Source organism: Zingiber officinale, chromosome 5B (assembly GCF_018446385.1).
Source record: "Zingiber officinale cultivar Zhangliang chromosome 5B, Zo_v1.1, whole genome shotgun sequence".
Classification (NCBI taxonomy): domain Eukaryota; kingdom Viridiplantae; phylum Streptophyta; class Magnoliopsida; order Zingiberales; family Zingiberaceae; genus Zingiber; species Zingiber officinale.
The window spans coordinates 101,242,303-101,264,783 of record NC_055995.1 but is presented as its reverse complement, the minus strand read 5'-3'; the positions used below and the strand labels follow the sequence as shown (position 1 = coordinate 101,264,783).

Below are 22,481 nucleotides of genomic sequence, written 5' to 3'. Positions count from 1 at the left end.
TATCTTCTTGTAACCGTGGTTTGATAAGATATATCAAAATTTAAATTCTATACCATACAACGTATTGAAAATTTGGATATAACAAAAATCTATACTAATACAATACCAAATTTTTAATATGATACAAATTTCATGCTATATATAATTAAATTTTGATATCAGTACAAATATATCAAAGTCCTTTACTAATGTCATGTTGATGAAAAATTATATGCCACCTTTCTATGACATAAATATCTTAATTTGCTACATACAACGTCTTAGATGATAAATCTACTAGTTCTTTATCATGATTTTTCGAAAGTAAATCTTAGGAAGTAATAAAATAATAGCAATTGATCAAAACCCATTTAAAGTTGTGAAATTTTTTAAAAGATATATTTAACTTTTAGATTTATTAAAGGATGTACTTATTTGTTATATTAACTTTTCCGCCAACTAATATGGTGTTGCATTCAAAGAACAACATAAATATTAAATTTCAAAGAACAACAGTGATCCTCAGGAGATAACATAGACGATCGACGTATGACATCTTTAACGTATTGGTAAGAGGTAACGCTGTGTATGTCAAAAATTATATATCATCACTTTAGTACTGTATAAATATCAATATCATTATGGTACTATATTTTAAAAACCAACATTACAATGGTTTTGTTTTTGAATGTAATACTATAATTGATATTATTCTTTGAATACAACACCCTATTAATTAGTGAGAGAACGATCTTATATGATAAAAATAATACAAGTTCCCCAAATTATATGGATAACAAGAGTGCTACTTGAGTTCAATAAAGAAAGCAAAACTAGAGCTTGACATTTTAATTAATAGGAGATAATAGAAGGTCATAATTTCAGTTGATAGTAGGCAACTTTAGTTCCTATAGAAGAATTTACTATTAGAATTAAAAGTAATTTCCTTTGAATATTTATCTATATTTTATAGTTGACAAAATCATAATTTTTTTAAATTGAAGAAAAACTTTTAAGTAATTTTTTTCACTAATTAAATGGGTCCTGATTTTTTTATAAATAAAATATAAATCTTAGCAATAAAAGGAGTAATATAGTAAAACATTCCCTGTCGAAGACCGTTTTACAGATCCGATTGCATTTGAATTTGAGCGGGAAAGAGCAGTCCCCACATTTCCTTTTTCTAAAAAAGTTAGTATACAACTGTAGCTTATATTATTTTAAAAAATGCCCTTCAAAATTTTTTAAATACTTGTTTTCATATTCAATTATTTATAATATTAAGTGATACGAATTAATTTGGAGCACTATTTAGAAAATAAATTAAGTACGAGGGGTGGGGTGAAACGTTCCAGCTTCGGCACGATGCACCAGCCCAGAACTGAATCGGAATTTAAAGCGAGCGAGATCGGTGCTATGACTGCTATCATGAGCGCTCCGTTCAAACTCGATGAAACCGCTCCCTCCATTCAAATTCTCTCTTCCTCTCCCTTGAAACCCTAGCGATCTGCCCCTCTTTCCCGCCTCCTCTCTCCGATGGCTGTTCTCGGCGCAGGAGTAGTGCCGGCTGCATCCGCCGCCGCTGCCAGCTCTCCGCTCAAGGTAAGAAATCGGGTTAGGGTTCAGGATTTGAATTTGGGGGTTTCCGGCTCTGATACTGGTTCTGCGACCTTTCCCGGGTTGAAGGAGGACTGCGATGAAGGCTCCGGTGAGCGGATGGATGGGCCTGAAGAGATCAAGCTGCGAGATCTGCACTCGGCGCTTCAAGTCCAAGGTTTTGTTTTCCTTTCCTTGATTCAGGATCGGATATGCCGATCTTGTTTTGCTCGAGTCTTTCTTATCTCCGTATTTTGTTCAGCGACAAGTAGCTTATTTCTTCATGTCTTGTGTGCTCCGAGAATTGGCATGCTAGTTTCAAGTTACCACAACAGGTTCAAACTTTGTTTTATCTGGATGTTATCATCTCGAGATATCTGCTGCACGTTAGAACGTTGGCTTTGTTTATTAACAAGTATTACTGTATAAATAGTTTGTACTTGGTTTATTAGTTATCGCAATCTACAATGGCTGTATTATTTCAACAAGATATCTATAATACAATTGAACATCAGTTCTATTGATTATATCACTGTACTCATTGTTTGTATTTGGCTTGTTTCCTTTTGCAATTATGAATGATTTTTTTTTTTTAAATGCTCAATAACCAAGAAACAAATCTTGTTTGCATTCAGACCAAATTGTAAGATTTCAACTAATGACATGGGTGATGGTCATGAGTCCATGGAAGGGTTTTTTAGGAATCATAATGTGTAAAATATTGGAGTGGAGTTACTTGAACTTAAAAAAAAATTGGGCAAAAATCAAAAGGATGTCCTTTATTGTCATTATTATCAAAAAAGTACTCATTTAAAAAAAATGTCAAAAAGATGCTCTATCCTATTTTTTATTATGAAAATGCCTTTGTCTCAGTGTTATTGTAGTGACTTTGGTTAAAACGCATAGCAACATTGTTTCAATTTGGTCAAAATAACATGGAGCATTGTTATTTCAAAATATCCTTTTTCAACTTGGTCAAAATTGCCTCAACTTGGTCAAAATCACTCAACACTGCTGTAGTAATTTTGATCAAAATTACTACATTGTAGCAGTTTTGGCCAAAGCTACTACAATGTGTAGTAGTTTTAGCTAAATGTGCTATAACGTGGAGCAATTTAACCAAAATTGTTTGTAGTAACTTTGCCCAAAGTTGTTACACGTTGTGACAGTTTTGGCTGGAGCAATAAAATTGGTACTGGAATAAGGGTATTTTCAGTATGAAAATAGAATGTGCATCCTTATATATATATATATATATATATTGCATAGTATGTGGTCGAAATTTCATACCTGCTTCTGATTCTGCCTACATATATATTTTTTTTCACTTGCCCACTTTTCATCAGCTTTTTATTGTGAACATGGTTATGTATACTTGCATGTGTTTACATTATGGGAATGCATTAGTATCCACCTACATATTTGTTTCGTATGGTTGATTTAACTTTCAGGATGTTGGCTTGATTGAACATTCTGTTGTTTGCATTTACTGATTGAGATCCTTACAGATAATTGTTTTCTGTTCCAGAAGTTGGAAGCCAACCTTTAAATTTGTCAACCATAAATGAAGCCGAGATGCCTGGATATCAACCAAAAGAAGGAAGTTCTGAAATTTCAGTAACTACTGCCTCACTGCTTGCATCAGAGAGCGCAGTTGATAGCACTGTTGAAAAAGTTGCTGCTTATCTGACATTGGGTCTTCCTGAACCAAATAAAGAGTATGCGCAAACTAATGTTAACTTTGGCCTTGGGGTGGATCTCAATTATGATCATCCCTCACTTATAAGAGAATATGATCTATTTAATCCCTTCAAAAGGTCAGTAGAAATCAAGTCTTCAGATGCTTCTGAGTGTGGAAGTACCACAGGTCCAATTGAGGAGAGTGAACCTTTGAAGAAGTGGAAACAGATGAAACAGAATGGCTTTCTTTCATATTCACATGGTGGCATACCAGTACCTAAACAACAGAGTAGTCAGCCAAGAAAGAGAAAATATGATAGAAATCAAAGCAAGAATGAGTGTGCAAAAAGAGAGCAGATTAGTAGGTTGGCAAATCTAGCTATACCAAGTGGATTACTTTCTGGATTAAATCCTGGAATAATCAACCATGTAAGAAATACGAAGCAAGTTCACTCCATTATAAAAGCTGTTGTACAATCAGAGAAACATGATGAACAAACTCAGAATAGAATCGGTATTGGTAGAAGGAAAGATCATATTCACAAAAACGATTCAACACCTAAACATAATTCATGTATTTCTCCAAGCATGGAATATCTAGGTAAGGAGAATGAAACTGACATGGTTAAACACAAGTTCCATCAAGGAGCTTGCGGAACTTCACAGCTGACCTTTGCAAGTGAGGATGATGCACTAGCATTGAAACTCTTATCAACTGCTACCTTGGTTTCAGAAATTGCTAGCAGTGGAACACCTGATCAATTTTCTGAAAATCAGGAAAAACTTGACTCCTTATCTATAGAAGGTAAGTGTTTGTTTTCATTTGAGTGTTGGAGTAATGTTTGGTAATATTGTTATTTTAATAACCTTAAAACTGCAACAAGAAACAATATGAACTAGTAACAATTTGTAAACAATACAAATTACAATAACTCAAAATGAGATAGAATGGTATATGCACCATTTAATATATTGTATTAAACATGCAAAAACTATTCAACAATGCAAAGAATATGCTATGAAAGTCACTAAAAATCCTATGCGCAGGTAGCACTCTCAAAGAGTGATTTTTGCTGCTTGTGCAAGTTTGACAAAAACACACTAGGGATAGATCTTCTACTGGCACAATTGTGAGAAGAGAGTTGCAACTTTCAATTATCTATTTGAGCAACATAACTAGAGTGCCAATTTTGATTGTGTCAAGCTGACCATGCCTCTAGTTGGCTTCTAGATGATGGTCCTGGTGTAGATTGAGTTGATGGTCAGGATGCAATGATGAAGTCTTCATTGCTTGTGTGCTCTTTAGCATGTTGTCTTCATTGATTATTTGCAATTAGGATATCGGTGCTCAACCTCATAAGGGCAATGGCTATGACAACAATGTTAGATGAGTGGAGCAATTGGCACTCCACTCACTCTAGTTCTTCTTCCACAACAAGTATATCTTCGATTTCATTTCCCTCTTCAAAGCTAAGCTCATAGGAAGGATTAGGGTCGATTGATTAGTTTCAAAATCAACCATCAATTGGACTTGGTTAAGGTAGGAGCACCATGTTGTGTGAGTACGCCACTGAAAGCAACACAGCTTGAATATTCACACAAGATAGTTCCATGAATTCTTTTAAGTATAAGTTCCCCTCTTTCTTTTCTGTTATATTTGGCTCAATTATTTGATTTCTGTTGCTGCTCTAGTTGATATTTAAAGTTTGTGTCATCCTTGCCACTGTCATGTTCATACAAATTTAGGTGTAACGATTAGATTTATGAAACATTGATTGGTAACTTAGTGTTCTGTCTCTAAGTTGCTTGATCACATAGCGGACTATATGAAGTTGAATGAATTATTTAATTGATCTATTAAAAACCTTTGCCAAATTATCTACATCTGAACAAACAATGCAGTTTTGAACTGTTTGGAATACTTAGTTTTAACACTAAAATTACTATGGCTATAGATCATCTACACATCAATAACCAATGAGAGAACAGAAATCAGAATCTCACCTGAGGAATCACAGTCACCATACCAGTTACATTCTAGGAGGATTCATGTTTATCTGGACAAGTAATAGCCAGTTTCTAGTTGGGTTTATGGATTTACAGCTATTATATACAATTTACCATGGTTTCAGTTTACTGGAAATGGTTCTTGTTAATTTGCTTGGCTTGAAGAGATTCAGAACCTGGAATATCTGATTGATTCTTTGGATTTTTTTTTCCAACAAATGTTCTTTCATTGAGATGGAAATTCTGGCTCTCCACCATCATCACCAGGACCATTGAGGTGGTTGTTTCTATCATTCTGCTGGTGAATGAGTCATCTATATAGGATTAACATAAAAATGGAATAATGGTTACCGCATCAACTCCAATGAAAATAAGTTTTGCTTTTCATTCTTTTGGAATGTTGTTGTTTATCAATAAAAGGGCAGTCCAATGCACAAAGCTCTTGCTAATGTGGGATTCCGGAGAAAGGTCTATTGTACACAACCTTCCCTTGTATTGTAAGAGGTTATTTCCGTGATTTGAGTATATGACCACCAAGTTCTATGGTAGCAACTTTACCGTTGCACCAAAGTTCCCTTTTTTGTCATTAATCAATGTAACAAGAAAATACTATTACTCGTGTAACAGTTGTATCATGTAACAAATGATTTATTACTCATTTATTTTGAAGTCTTCAACAATTAGAATAGTGAATTCTTTATATCCTCAATTTGCTGAATTTTGTGCTCTAAAGCATATATAAATGTGGTCGATCACTTGGTTTAATTTGATGCTATCCAAACTAACTTGACAATGATAATTTGTAGCTGCTAACATTGCATCACAGTGGCTAGACCTTCTTCAGCAGGATATCAAAGGGCGCCTTGCTGGTAATATGCTCTTTAACTTAAAGCATTACCAATTCTTGAATATTATAGCTCACTTATGTATCAAGTTTTGGTTTTTGTATGAAGCACTAAGGCGCAGCAAGAAGAGGGTAAAGAATGTAATACAGACTGAACTACCTTACTTGATTTCCAAAGAATTCACATCCAATCAAGAAAATGAACCTTATTCTACACAATCATCTGAGGCTGTTTCAACCCAAGAGATGCATGTGGCGTGTTGGAAATCACTATTCAATCAGATGGATAGAGCATTGTATGAAGAGGGAAAACAACTTGTGAGTATCGCCTTCTCCCAATGCTTCTACACATTTTTTATTTGTGAAATGTGAAGTGTTGATCAACTGTAGTTCGTGAAACCATTGATTGCTTTAGGTTGATAGCTAAGATTCTCCTATCTATATCTTTTTTTATGTTTCATACGTTAAGAGCTTTTCTTCAATTGCAACCCCAGTGTGCGTCAGTGATTTTCATTATATCCTTTCTTCATTTATTTATTTTCATTTTAACCTAGAAATGTATAAAATTTTCATCATGATATTTATACATTACAAGACTTTTTTTGTCTCTTCTGTTAGAATTTGATTTAGAAAATACAAAAGCTTTTAATGCATCGAGTACCTGAATATTTGTTTTTCAAAAAGATAGGTAGTCTAACTCCTTTTTCTATTTTAATATCATTTGGATCTTTTATATGCTTATTTAGAGATATGATTTTTCTAAGATTTATTCTTCATTTTTCACTGATGTTGCGTGGATAATATTTGCCTTGTCCTCCTGCTTAGGAGAATTGGTTAAAGCAAGTTCGAGAAATGCAACTGCACTGTGAGAATGGCCTTAAGTTTGCTGGCTCATGTGGTTCTTCACATTTAACTTCATCAGAGAATCCAAGGTTTGCCCTTTAAAAATATTTAGCACCAAAATGTAGATTAATTTACTCTAGTCAATTAGTTAAATAGAATGAATTTTCTTATGTATAACTTATAATTTTTAGTAGTGATTAAAAATGGATGGCATCATCATGTTATTGTTTTTGTTTATATCTTTATTATTAGGCTTGTTACCAGAGCAGCATTCATTCTAGTGTTGTAAGATAAATTCTTCTGGTGTTCATAGGTTAAGCAAATTATTTCTTCAATATAAGAGGAGTACTACTTTAAAGGATGTAGAATTTTCTCAGAGATTGGTTACATTAAATTATTTTAAATATTAAATGATAGATCTAAACCTTTCTTTTATATGGATTGTTTATGATGATTATTCAAAAAATCAAATATTGCACCCTTATTGTCATACTCTCAATATACTGAGTTGGACTCATTTGTTTTTTTGTTTTTAAATTTAATTGTGTTTGTGATTGTTATTTATACCTTCACAGTAACTTGAGCACCTCTGAAACTTTGGAGCGCAAGTACGCAGTTTGGGCTGCTGCAGCGTCCATCTACTCCACCTGCAACTGCATCACGAAAGCAGAAAAAGCGTGAAGAAATATACCTCAACCTCTGTTATTTGGGAGCTAATTACCTATTTATATAGCAGTTGCTCTCATCTTACTCGCATCAGTTTCTATAAAATTTCTTGCACAATTAATTTGCTCGAAATCAAGTTTCTTGCACAATTGATTTGCTCAAAGTTTTCTTGTAACGGTGACTTTACTTCAGAAAGCTACAATGGGATGTTTCCAATCTAGCAACCAGCGTTGTGATGTTACTCCTTGTAACCTTGATGCTTATAAGCACGCATTATTTGCTCTTGATGATTGTAAGTTTGGAATTTGTTGATTATGTGCTTGCAAACCATCTGCTTTGCTCTTTTTTATTGAAATCGCCATAGGATGCTTATTTTTTATTTATCATAAAAAAATGTCTCATTCTATGTTAATATATATATATTTTAATTTTTTTTATTTTTAATGTTGGTGTAGCGGTTATAGATTTATAGTTGTTATAAAATGGATATTTTAATTTTGATCAATATTAATAAATGTTGCAACATAATTATAATATGGATTACAATATTTAACTTTGATCCACACTAATATTATAACAATTATAATTAATTATTTTTTAATATGAATATTTTACTGGTCAATATTATATTATAGTAATTGAATAATAACTGTTACAATAATTAAAGTTTGAAATTGTAATTTCTTTTGAAAATTCGAATAAATAAAAAGACTCCCGAATAAATTGTTATGTAATTTCTCATACGTTATCTGACCGAAGTCATCCATCTGAAAGAAACAACCGTTTCTTTCAGATTAAAGTCTGCGATGACTCGGATAAATTTTTGAATTCAGTTCTCAGACTCAGGTTTTCCAAAGAGCTATTTCTTCAACCAATCAAATCAAATGGCTGCAAAGACAAAATAGGCTCATGATCAAATAAAGAATCATGTAAAAAATGAAAAGTACAAGTGAACAAAGATCATATATAGCAACAAAAATCTCTAACTCCGGTGGTACATGGAAAATTTATGTGGGATGAGACAGATAGATACCTAATACCAACTAAAATAAAACACACTTTAGAGAGAGAAAAATGTCCTAGAAGTTTATCCTATCTTATGACCCAAAATTGATAATGGGAGAGGAAAGCAGTGCCTTAAAGCACTTAGAGCATTCACATCAGTTTTTCTAATATTATATTTAAAATTTAGGATAAATGATCTATTTTATTAAATTTAGATAATCATTTTCACTACACACTACATCAAATACCCTAAAATTTTCATCATCCTTAATTTTTTTTTTTTTTTCTATTTTTTTTTCTATTTTTTATTATTATATTCATGGAATGAGTGGAAAGAGAGATTGAGTGGAAGGAGAGAGATTAAAAAGAAATATTATTTTATTTTTAGAATAGAGATTTCATTCTCTAAATTTAGAGAATCACTATTCATCAAATCCAAATTTAAGGAATGGATAGGGTAACTGATGCAGAGAATTTTTAATTAACCTATCCAAAATTTAAGATAAAATCTTTGAATCAGATAACTGATATGGATGCCCTAACATGCCATCAGCGATGTCTTAGTTATGATTTATCAGTATTCTCAAAACTAAAGTCTAGGTGAAAACCTTCAAGGCTGATGTATCTACTTTATGAACTACAGAAACAAAGGAACAGAATTGTGGAATATTTATTCTGAAAATTATAACAGGTTTCAGAGTCTAAGTCGTTTGGAAGTTAATTTCGTCCAGAAATCATCACAGTTCTCCAATCAATCCAACCATGAACGGAACAGGCTCTCAGATAAAATTCATGCAATGGATCCAAAATATATAGTTGCAGTAGGGCTTCTTGTTAATGTACCAATGAATCGATCTCTTGATATAAATCCTAATGAATTGTCTAGTTTGTCCCCCTTACAAAGTTGTTTTCTTAGATCACAACAAACCATACTAGCGTCTTTAAATTCATTCCATGGATCATCAGTACACCTTGAAAGAATCATTGATGCTTCACCCCATCAACTTTCCATAAACAATTTGCTAATTGGCGCGACGTCCATTCGTTCGGTCGGAACAAAAACAATGAAGACTTGAACCTACTAGCTCACCCCTCACATAGATTGTGCTTAAGGCTATGAATGAATAAAATATTTGAGCACGAGCCTGGTACTTGACCCAGTAAAAGCTTGTTTAAGGTTGTTCAATATGGAAAAATTATAAAATAAACAAACTGAACACTAGTGAGCATGGCTTGTTAATGTTTGTAAAATCTAGAGGTGGATCCTCATTATGCTATTCCTGTTTATTGTTTTAATTTGGAACAAACAATCTTGAATATGTTTATAATATTCTTGGCATAAATGAACAAGCTTGAACATAATCAAACTCGGCTTCACTCAGTTCATTTATAGGGTTTAGGGTGACATTTCTTAGAAAAAACTACAATCGGCTCTCCAGAAATCCTTTTCAGCGATCTTAGTTTTCAGTCACTTCTCATTAATTAAAGCACTCTATATGGTATTTTTGATTAATCACAATGTCAAGCATTGCAAGTCAACCTTAGCATATAAAAAGTAGTCTTTTTTTTTTTTAATGAAATGGGAATCCCAGTTCCCCGCCCCTATTTCCAAACAGAGGATCGACCAGAACTCTGGAGCCAAGATTCTCATTCCCTGAAATCCTTTGCTTCAAAGCAAGTCTTAAAAGGAGGACTTAATTTGAAAACATAACAGATCTGATGATGCAATTGCGTGCCAATTTACTACCTTCGCCAAGGATAATATTGGACGCTGGGGATGAACGTATACGTCTTTTATCACAATATTCGAACCAATTAATACTGAAGGTGACCGACCTAGTATGCATGTGGAAAATTTTTATAAGATCGAATCGGTTATTTTCAAGATTAATCGAAGAATTAGATACTTAAATTACTTTAAAAAAAAACACATGTGCAACCAGGGTTAGTGATATTAGTCATTGGGATGAAATCCTAAACCCTATAAATGCTTTTTTTCTCTTGCTGCTGAGAAAAAACATTTATAACTAGGGGTTAGCGGAGTTGAGATTCTCTGTCCCCAAAATGGTGTGTCCCCATATCTCCTCGTCGATCGGACGATCATGATGACCTCGTGATGTGCACTGCATCTTTGAGATATGATTTAACCCGTCCGATCGGCGAGGGGACATGAGGACACACCATTTTAGGGACAGAGGATCTCAACTCGGGTTAGCGATACTGGTCATCTGGATCGGCATTATGCCGAAAATAACATTTAATAGTTAATTTTTTAAAACATCTCGTTGTCTTTTTTTTTTTTATGTCAAGTGCTACGTAAATTATAATTTTTTCTAAAAATATGTCTTTTTACAAAATAATAATAAGAAAAAAATGACAATAAATTCGAAGATTATTAAATTGATATAAATAGCATTTTCATAAAAAAATAAATAAAACATACAAGTTGAAATGAATTATACTTATATTAGAAAAATAAAAAATTTTATTTAATTTTTATTTACTATGATAATAAATGAAAATTTACCAGTCCATGCCTCTGCCATGCAACCGAGAGTCAAGGCATCCGGTCGACACACTCGAGTGCTCGGATCACTTTCGAGGGCCGAGACTCTAGGCCTGTCCTTGGACTGAGTCTAAACCACATCCAACTCGAGTCTGAACTAGATTCAGCTTAGGTCTGAACCGGATCCGATCCAAATCCGTAACTGGATCAACAAGTCAGTTATTGTTCAATGGTCTAATTCACTGCAAACCACATTCAACTTATTTTTTTATTATTTATTTATAGACGAATACTTTTAATAAATTCAAAAAAAATATATTGGAGGAGCCCCAATTTTCTCATAGAAAATGACGTATAATATATTGATACTCATATCTATTAGTTAATTATTTAATAACAAATTATAATTTTCTTTTACAAGAGTGAAAAATAAAAATAATTTTTGTTTTTAACTATATTTTTTTTATCAATGACTAATTTAATATTCATTATTCTCTTTAGTATTCATAAATTCTACAAATAATACTAAAATAAATGCCAGATCTTTTATAAATTTATAATTTTCATTTTTTAAATATAATAATTTTAAACCGTAAATCCTACTATTTTGAACCGTAATCTTCATGAATAATTAAAGTAAGAGCATCCACAGTGGGAACTTCTTCGCAACTTCCACTGTGACATGGCATAAATGAGAAACCTCCCTCCCATAGTGGGAGGGAGATTTTTCATTTGTACGAAGAAGCGGCTCTGTGGTTACAGAGCCGCTTCTTCGTGGTTTTTATTTTTTTTTATATTTTAATTTTTTTAATAATTTAAAAAAAAACAAGAGAGCAACGACTAATTTACAGGTTGCATGTCATTGAACAACAGCTAATTTTTAACCGTTGTTCAACGTTTTAATTTAATTATTTAATATATAAAAAGAATCTATAAATATGAGATCTATTTCATTCATTCCATTGCTATCTTTGCTCTCAACTCATTTCTTCCTTTCATTCCCTATTTGTATTCGAGATGGATGAAAATCTCAATACTTTCTTTACAAATCTTTTGAATTATTCAAATAAGGAAGGAAATATATCTTCTCAAAATATTCACACTCCTCCAAATATCCAATATCCTCATATTTTCTCTCCCCCACAATATCCTCTAAATGTTCAAAATATTTTATATGTTCCACAATATTCTCTAAATTTTCCAAATTCCCAAAGTTCTTAAAATTTTTTGCAGATGTGGAATCCAAGTAACGCGCCCCAACTCCATTTGGTATGTATCCATCCCAAGATTGGTTAGCAATGGGTAGCCAACTTGGGATGCCTTATCCTTACGTATTTTCTCCTACTCAACCATCTGTCATACATTCGAATGAATCAAGAAGGGCAACTATTGATCCATCTATCAGCGACAAAGAATCTCTAACACCATCATCTGTTCCTGCAACTCAGTTGCCATCACACTCATCACAAGAGGAGCGTGAAATTGAGCTGGAGGAAAATGAATCGAAACGGAGATTTTGGTCTCTCGATGAAGATGTGGTCCTTGCGAAGTCATGGGCAACTATAAGCACTGATGCAATCATTGGTAATGACAAGAAGGTTCAAGCTTTTTGGAAACGTATAACTGATTACTACAACAAACATCGTCCACTGGATCTATGACGAGAAGTTATTAGAGGCTGAAATTACATTATTATAGGTTTGCACCGATGATAAATGAATTTTCTGCAACTTATAATAATTTTTATACTCATCGCCAAAGCAGTTGGAGTGACGAGAATGTGTTGGAGAATGCATTGAATATGTGGAAAGCCAACAACAAAGGCAAGGATTTTAAGTATATGCATGTGTGGAGGGTTCTCAAAGAATATGAAAAATATACTCCACGATCAGTTGCTCATTACTCTAACAAGAAGGCAAGGACATCTGAATCAGGGAGAAACACTTCAACATCAAATCCAGATACAAGTATTAATTTAGATGACTCTGAAGTCCGCATTCGTCCTATAGGGCAAAAGGCAACGAAGAGAAAGGGCAAATCTAAAGCCAGAGAGGGCGACACAATGGAACATAGCATCGACAAAGAATGACAAGATATTAACGAATATCAAATCTAAAAAATGGCTTTGTGGGAAGCCGAGATCTTTCATAAAGATTATGAAATTCTTATGAAGGATACTAGTGAGATGACACCAGGATAACTTTATTTACATGAAAAAATGGTGGAAAAAATTAAAGACATGGCTTGGTGCAGATGAGTTTACGTTTATTTTTATATATTATTATAATTTATGTCTTTTTATTTGATGCACTATAATATTTATGTATTTTTTTAATTATTAATGTTGTTTCATGTTAGCAATTTATAAATTTAAATTTTATAAAAAATTAATGGTGTATAATGTAAAATATGAAGGAGAAATGAGAATTATATATAATGAAAAGTGTGGGACCCATGAGGTAGTTGTTGAGAGATTTTTTATAGTGGAAAGAGGTATGAGGTTTTTAACTTTTGATGTGGCGTAGACGTAGCAACGAAGGAGCTCACAATGGGTTCTAACCACTGTGGATGCCTGAAGGACATCTCCAAAAGTTAAAACTCTCCATAAGTTTTTTTTTTTAGTTTCCAATATGCCACATCAATGCCGCATCAAAAGTAAAAAAAATCTACTATTCTCTCCACAATAAAAAAAACCTCCATACATTTTTTTATGAATCCTACATTATATATCACATATATTTATTTATTATTTTTCATTTAATATCCCTATATAATTTTTATTTAATATTTTAATTAATTCTCATCTTTAATTTAATTTATTTTAATTTTTAATTAATAAATTAATGAACTTATGATTTTTAATTTAATTTATAATTTTTATTTAATATTTAATTAAATATTGAATTTTAATTTAATTATAGTCATTTATATTTTTTTAACTTATCAAATATATTTATTTTAAAAAAAATTAAATAATTTAACTATTATATAAAATATTAATGATTTTAAAAAGTCAAACATATAATATTATTTTTTATTAATGACTCCATCTTTAAACGAAAAAAATAAATTTGAAAAATCAAACCGAATCTCCACATTTATTAAAAAAATTTTGTTGAGCTTTTTTTTACTTTACAAATCTTTTAAAAAGTTTACATTGGAGATGTTCTAGGGTGTGGACTCCAAAAATATCAAAACAGCAATCCCAAACTGTCAGTTCCAAACCGGAGTTAAGTCTACCTGACTCACTCAATCACGCATCGCAAGCGTGGAAGCGAGTCTATATATATATTGATCAAAATTCACTAATATTTTAGAAGCAATAATAACTCGGTGGTTAGCTTTATACTTAATGAGAAATCAGTGATAACTACCATTGGGTGCATTCCAAGTATCATCTGCTTCTGTATAAAAATTAACATAACGACCAGCCAAGAAAATTAAAGAGCAAAGAAAGAACAATATTAAGTGTTTGACACGATCCAATAACGTTCCAAATATTGCATTTAATAGATCAAACTTAAGATTAAGAACGAATTCACTTCAGTTTATTGCATATTTCTGGGTCCAGCTACGGGCTGTTGCGTCATACTTGGCTAGGTCAGTCTTGTACATATGAGCAATCTCCGGAACAAGAGGGTCATCAGGATTTGGATCCGTCAACAAAGAGCAGATTGACAACAGCACCTGATCAACAAACAACATACTGACCATGTCACAAACAAATCATAGAAAAAAGTACAGATCACTAATACTACTTCTTGAACTCTACTTCTACCCCTCTGTCCCTGTGACCGACTGAAACACCAACTAGGCACTCCAAGCGAACATACCTGATCTTTCTCTAATCGCGTTAAAATCTTCAGAAACAAAGGTGCTAACAAACTTTAGGCCTACGTCAGTTTCCAGTTAGAAAGAAATGGCACATGAAAATGCATGCTGTTGTAGTATGTGTGCCACAAATACAATTTATGCCTTGTGTTTTGCAATTAACTATGAGGCACATAACACTTTGCCGTCTTTAGATTGATGGCGAGTTAAACACGGTGATTTAGAACTGCCACAGAAATCTTAAGGATTTCTGAAAAAAAAAAACTATTTTTAAACAGCATTTAAACCAAATTTTATGGGAGTAATATTCTCACATGAAAACATTTAGGGGACGTTTGGTTTAGGGTAATAGGAGTGGGGAATGGGAATGAGAATCATTGATTCTCATTGTTAATGTTTGGATTATAGGAATAGGAATACAAATAAGGGAATGAATCCTTGAAATTGGGTAATAACTCATTCCCATGTACCCCCCTTCAATGAGCCATTACCCTATTTTCATCAATCAAAATATTCCCTTATTCCAAAAATACCCTTGACTTAAAACTAAAATTTTCTCCATTAATATCAAATATCAAAATATATTTATTTATTTTTTCTTTCATATCACTTATCTCTACTTATTCTCTTTCATTATATTTTCTCTCTCATCATTTTATCACACACTTTCTCTCTCCTTAATCTCTCCTATCACACTCTCTTTCCTCTTTTTTCTCATTACACTTTCTCTCTCATCATACTTTCTCTCTCCTCAATCTCTTCCATCGCATTCTCTTCCTTTTTTTTTTCCTCATCACACTTTCTCTCTCATCATGTTTTCTCTCTCCTCAATCTCTCTTATCACACTTCCTCCTTTTTTCCTCATCACACTTTCTCTCTCATCATGCTTTCTCTCTCCTCAATCTCTCTTATCACACTTCCTCATTTTTTCCTCAACACACTGTCTCTTTCATCATACTTTCTCTCTCCTCAATCTCTCTTATCACACTTACTCCTTTTTTCCTCAACACACTGTCTCTCTCATCATACTTTCTCTCTCCTCAATCTCTCTTATCACACTTACTCCTTTTTTCCTCAACACACTGTCTCTCTCATCATACTTTCTCTCTCCTCAATCTCTCTTATCACACTTACTCCTTTTTTCCTCAACACACTTTCTCTCTCATCATACTTTCTCTCTCCTCAATCTCTCCCATCATATTCACTGTTCTCTTTTTCTCTCACCATACTTTCTCTCTCCTCAATCTCTCTCATGACACACTCCTCATTTTTTTCTCACTATATTTTCTCTCTCTTCATCCTCTCCTATCATACTTTCTCTCACATCATATTTTCTCTCATCATGCTCTCTCCAATCACACTCTCTTTTTTCATTTTCTCTCATCACACTTTCTCTCTCTTCATTCTTTCTTATCACACTTTCTCTCTCATAATACCTTCTCTCTCATCATTCTCTTTCATCATATTTTTCTCTCACATTCATCTTTCTCTCACATATAATTTTTTCTTTTATTTTCCTTTAAGGGTAAAAAAGGAAACTTTGATTTATTCCGATAGAAGATATACAACTAACCAAACATTGCTTTTAAGAGTGATATTCATGCTCATACCCATTCCCATTCCATAATACAATGATTCCCATTCCGATTCCTATTCCTAGGAAAGAACCAAACGCCCCCTTACTTTGAGATGATTATGATGCACTTCTAAAACCAATTATTATGTGAAATTTTACCTAAACCAAAACTAAGGAATTTTGAGAGGCAATCATGACAGGGTATTGTTCAACTTTAGTACGACATTTCGATGCATATATAGACATTAGTTTTGAGATAAAATTAGTTATAGTGACTGTAGTGATTGATAAAAAGGCTAATGAACTTGGTAAGTGATTTGTTACGATGAATGCAACTGTGTATCAATTGATCTCTGTGTACCTATAGGAATCCACATTTGCCCTTTAAATCAGTTTTATTTAAGCAGTAAATTTATTTATTTATTTGGCTAGAACATCACTTCTACTATCCTGACCAATGAAATTTATTTATTTATTTATGTTTTGACACGTCAAAATCAGTAGAAGTGCGTGCAATATACTGGGCTGCCCTTTTTTTTAGCTATGATTCATGAAAGTAGGAAATATACAGTTTGATCTATGTAATGCTTTGACACAGTTATTGACTTAAACTGTAAACAGAAGCTTGATAAAATTATCTGGAAAAAGAAAAATCACCAACTGAACTTATGAATCCATCCATGTAGGCGAATTTATTTCATTCTATTCTATATCTGATTGAATCTAAACAAGTGTAGTTTTGCTAAGCAATGATGCAATGTGTGAAGATTTAAATACTTCACCCGAAACAAAGTCATCTGATGCCAAGAATAGATAGTGATTACCTCTTATCTAAAGAAAAGTTCAGACTATAATATTTCTATAAACTTTAATACTATATCTTCCCTGGAGAAGCATTGCCTAGTATGCAGACATGAAAAACTACAATCCTCTTCCTTATACCATACTAGAACTAAAGCATATATGGGGAAAAAAAAGGAAAAAAAAATCTAATAATACTTACTGACATCAAGAGCTTGCACCGTTTTGCAATCTCATTATATCCACTATCCAGAACAACTTTCCTTGAGAAAATCAAATGTACTTGAAGAAAAAAAAACTGACTTGTAATGAAAGTAACAAAATTGTACCTTTGAAATGGTCAAAGCAGGGCTCCATTGCTCCTTCAGGATGTCTAAACAGATGCTTCCATTGCTGTTGATGTTGGGATGGAAGACTTTTGTCTTGAATGAAACCTAATATATGATCCAACAAGGAAAGTTTTGCACTTAAAAATCAAGGATAATAGATATTAATTTCCATCCTACATCTGATCTGACAACATTTACAGTCAGTTGGGGATCTAGTATGCCTGGGGCACTTTTTACACATACCATATGGAATACAAAGTTTATTCTTCACCTTCAAAGGGTGAACAGCGGAGATGAAATGTATTGACCAAAGATGTTTATTTGTTGGTGTAGAAGGATAAACACTCTAGTTCAACCACATTTGCATTCAAAAGTGAAGAATTTGGTATGTTACGAGAGCCATTCTGCTCTCTAAACTGCATAAGAACTATGCCAGAAAGGATGGATATAAAGGTTTTTTTTCCCTTCCCAAATTGAAGGGCAACACAGAATTACAATTACAAAAATACCATTAGATGAAATCACATATGGCACCATGGCCATATCACTGCTTTCTCAACAATACAATAAGTGCATGCTCAGAATAAAGATCCCTAAATGCCATGGCTTCAGATCTACTGGCGAAAGTCAAACTATCATGTTTCCTTAAACACTGGAAAGGCAGATAAAGCACATGATATTTGTATTTGTAGTTATCTGCAGTGAGGTTCTGATTGAAAAAAACTTCAGCTGGAATGTCCCTACGGCACGTGACCAGAATCATGTGATCAATAGTGTGCAAGTCTCAACTACTTGGGATTGACTATATGAATCTTATCCTCTATTTAATTCTGTGAGATTCTTTCATTAGTTATTTAAATCAATTAAATAATTTTTTATTACATTAACTTAGTTTTTCTTTGGTCTCACTAATTCTCACACCTTCTACTCCAATTGATTTGATTAGCCTAACTATAAAATCCATTGGTTGTTGAAATGCCATACAATCTCAATCTATTTTGTCTCATCAAATCACTTCTTAAAGCTACACTTTAAGAACAAAGAAGTTATATTAGTGATCCATGCTAATTACACATGTTCTCTATTTAGAACAAACAGGAATTATTACTAATTCTTATACTGCAACAACCATAACATATCTGCCTATGAGAACCCAACAGATATGAACAAATAACACTTGCCAATTAGCTAAAACCAATCTATTCAATAACACAACACAGTCATATTCATGCTCTATAGTCTGTATTTTCAATCGTATCAAATATAATATCATCAATGATTTCCACTCATTGAGTGACTGAGTAAGCATGAAGGTTAAACCACATACACAATTTTCCTGATGCTCGCAAAAGTAAAAGGTACATAGTGAAAGGGCCTTGAACACTCTCTGTGGTTAAGATTTGAATCTGGACTACAATCCAATACCATATAAAAAATATATAATCAGGACCAGATCTGCATAAGACTTCTGAAAGTACAATGCAAATAAAGTTGAGTCTTTCAGTTGTTTAAACAAGATGATCCTAATTTTGACATATCTAAGGTGCATCAACATACCTATCACCACACCTATAGATATAAAATCAGTTAATCAGAGCATGAAAAGGACCTAATTCTTAAGGAACCTGAAAACTGAAAAACTAAAGGTGCGGTGACGGAAAACCCAATTCTGCAATTGGAGAAATGTGAAAAATGATTCCAACTGCTGGTTTACACCAGTAAGTAGGATGTTCAAAATTCAAATGAATGCAACATAAGATGGATTAGGTAATAAGGCCCTTGCTACCTGTTCTTTGATCTATTAGTCAAATTTGACTTGGCAACTTCATGCAGATTTTTATTCTCCAATCTCACATGACCTTTAGAGCATCCACAATGGGAGATATTTGGAGGGGATATTTCTCCAAATATCCCCCATTGTGAGCATAGGTGATGGGGACATTGAGAAATCACCAGGCAAAATTCTATGCCCGGTGATTTCTCTCCACCGTGGCTTGTAATTAAAAAAAAAAACTAAAGAAGCTGCTGCAGTAGGCAGTGGGAGGGCCCACTGCTGCTGCTGCAGTTGTTGTTGTGATTTTTTTTTAATTTAATAATTATCAAAATATAAATAAATATTAAGTAAAAAATGTTTATGAAAATATCGATGAAATATATTAAATTAAAAATTGCTAAGTACAATTAATTTTATTTAAATATAAAATTAGATGTAAATTAATAAAATGATAGTGGAACCCATAAATATTTGGTTGATTAGATATTTGATTGTGGAATTTGAGATATTTGATAGTGAGATATTTGGTAGGTAGGATCCATAAATATTTGGTTGAGAGGATATTTGCTTGTGGGATTTGGGATATTTGAGGAGTGAGATATTTGATGGATGATATCGACACGGGGGGACCACAAATATTTGGGAGAAATATTTAGTTCTATTGTGGATGCTCTCATAAACTGGAGCTACAATTGCCCTATTATGGCTAAAATTTGATTTCTAAGAAATAATTTCTTATAAAAATTTTTTGGAAATTTGAAAATCAGGTTTAAAATAATTGTGTACAAACTAAATCCAAAGTTAGTGAGTAGGACGCTGGTAAATTATAAGTGATGCCGGTCATAAAAAAGAACTTTGAGTTCTGAGTCTAGTGCTATGTCTTGAGGAACATGAAGCATGAAGGAAGGGTTGTAGAAAATTTTCAATATTAGAGGAGTGAAACAAAGGGAAGTCATTGTACATAATTGCAAAAATATTATAGGCATACATAAGGAGAATATTACCTTTGGTGGTTTGAAAGGGTAATCTGGAGGAAAGTGAATATTCACTATGAAAATGCCTCCAGAATATGGACTATCAGACGGACCCATAATAGTAGCTTGCCAGTGGAACATATCTTCCCCAACAGGACCTGCACAAAGTTATCTCAGTGTTGTTGAAAATTTGAGATCACATTAACAAGTTGGGCATAGTAATATATCATGGACTTCTGCAATTATGTACGCATTTACTAAATTTATGTATCTCAATATGCACATTATTGTTAACACTCTCTAGCATCTTCCAGCCAACAAATATCATGGGTGCTAAACAAACACACATGAGAAATATAAATATTCCTTAAGATACCTGCATTTTGCAGCAATTCTAAAATCTTTAAGCTTTCAGAGTAGTGATAAACATTTCTTAGCCTACAGTTCAACTTCAATTCTTAGTGCAACAAAACATGTTCTTCCAGTAAGAGTTCAGTCTTTGTGCTATCTATAGTTATCTAATCACTATGCGTACATATTTTTCATTATTTGTTACTACTTTTTAATCTCTGTAGCGAATGCAATCATATTAGTCACTTGGTCCTCCAAAACATAATGATTTATTTCAAAATGTTGACTTACTAAAAATATGGGGAAAAAAATCATTCTACAGATTAATCCATCAGAAAGGAAAACAAGAAAAACATAGGTGTACCTGCACTGCATATGAAAGACAGGAGGATCCTTCTGTAAATCAAAACAATGTGCATGTATATGAAAGAGGCCAGTCTGTTGTACCTGCACTGCAAGAGACAGGAGGATCCTTCTGTAAATCCTTCAGTTCTTTCAAAATGCGCCTTGATGCCATCTTTAACCTAAAAATCAAATTTTTAAATGAAAATACATATAAAATTAGAATCACATGATCTGTTTTGAGTCTAAATGTTTGATTTCCTAAGATTTAGATCACAAAAGTAACTCCATTGTCATGCAAAGAAGACAACCATTGTGCATTGTGACTGTCCTTTGTTAAATATAATATTATAAAAATCCAAACCAACAACAGCAATAGGTAGAACATAAAAGGGTACATATATTTTTCAGGAACAGTTATAACATTACTTCATGGAGTAACCTAAACATGGAATCGTTGGATTGAAACCTGCAATAAGGCCCACAAAAAAAAAGTACTTCAACAGAAACCATATGGTCCATATGTGAGTCATATTAAACAAAGGAGCAATTGTCATCTACTTTGTCAAGAACAATCTATAAAATTTGCTGATAAAACTCTCGCTTTTTGAGTTGACATTTTTAAGGTTTTAACTGGTTTATTGTTGGAAAGAATAATAACAATAATATAGGGAGAGAAAAAGTTACAAAATCTTAGAACATGAAAACATAAGAAGCCATCTGCACATCAAAACGCGTATAGTATAGATTGCAAAAAGTAGACATCTTCATCCATCAACGATAACGCACGATCTCTGTCTATCAATGACGATCGAAGAAAAGGAAAAATATGATAAAGTCTTAGCCGAATAATAGCAAAGTATTCGGCTATTATAGGTCCACAACCCTCGAAATACGACAAACCCTAAATTCTACGTGCAACATACGTCTCGATCGGAAAACAGAAAAATAAGAAATCTCACAAAATCAGAACCATTAAGGCGTACAGAACAACCAAAATAAAGAAAAGGAAGACGTGACCCATTCACTAAGGTGCAATGATCAAATCCAAAGGAGGAGGAGGAGGAGGAGGAGGAGGAGGAGGGGGGGAAGAAACCCTAACCGCGAAGATCAAACCTATCGTCGCCGAAGAGAACGATTAGATCGAGCGCTGTATTCCTCTTAACTCTGGAGGAGAAGGACAATAATAGAAAGAGCCGAGCGACGACGGGGGCTTCTGTAAGGTGGTGAACTATGCGGACAAGAAACCATCCATTTCCTCTTTTGGCTTTGTCGAGTGAAGAAAAGTTGGCCAAGGAGAGTTATATATAGATAAGGAAACAGTGTCGATGCTCTGCGTTTACTTTGCTTAAAATGGAAAGTTTAGCAAAAATTAAA

The 22,481-nt window shown here is 33.1% G+C and overlaps 2 protein-coding genes across 4 annotated transcripts; one reads left to right on the top strand and one right to left on the bottom strand.

Moving 5' to 3' along the window:
- Positions 1-1,360: 1,360 nt before the first annotated feature.
- On the top strand, positions 1,361-7,905 carry LOC121985201. Of its 2 annotated transcripts, XM_042538506.1 has the most exons (8): positions 1,361-1,581; positions 1,666-1,753; positions 3,104-3,856; positions 3,989-4,060; positions 6,069-6,131; positions 6,216-6,424; positions 6,932-7,038; positions 7,525-7,905. In XM_042538506.1, the coding sequence occupies exons 1-8, from the start codon at positions 1,516-1,518 to the stop codon at positions 7,628-7,630; spliced, it is 1,464 nt and encodes a 487-aa protein (XP_042394440.1). In that variant the 5' UTR covers positions 1,361-1,515; the 3' UTR covers positions 7,631-7,905. The 2 variants fall into 2 exon arrangements, with proteins under 2 accessions (XP_042394440.1, XP_042394439.1); XM_042538505.1 differs by having other exon boundaries at positions 1,363-1,581; positions 3,104-4,060.
- Positions 7,906-14,490: 6,585 nt separating this feature from the next.
- LOC121985199 (ubiquitin-conjugating enzyme E2 28-like) lies at positions 14,491-22,385 on the bottom strand. Of its 2 annotated transcripts, none has more exons than XM_042538504.1 (5): positions 22,221-22,385; positions 21,210-21,286; positions 20,442-20,569; positions 17,664-17,768; positions 14,491-14,813 (listed from the first exon to the last, which is right to left on the bottom strand). In XM_042538504.1, exons 2-5 carry the CDS (start codon positions 21,277-21,279, stop codon positions 14,670-14,672), a joined length of 447 nt encoding a protein of 148 aa, XP_042394438.1. In that variant the 5' UTR covers positions 21,280-21,286; positions 22,221-22,385; the 3' UTR covers positions 14,491-14,669. The 2 variants fall into 2 exon arrangements, with proteins under 2 accessions (XP_042394438.1, XP_042394436.1); XM_042538502.1 differs by having other exon boundaries at positions 22,207-22,371.
- Between the last annotated feature and the right edge of the window lie 96 nt (positions 22,386-22,481).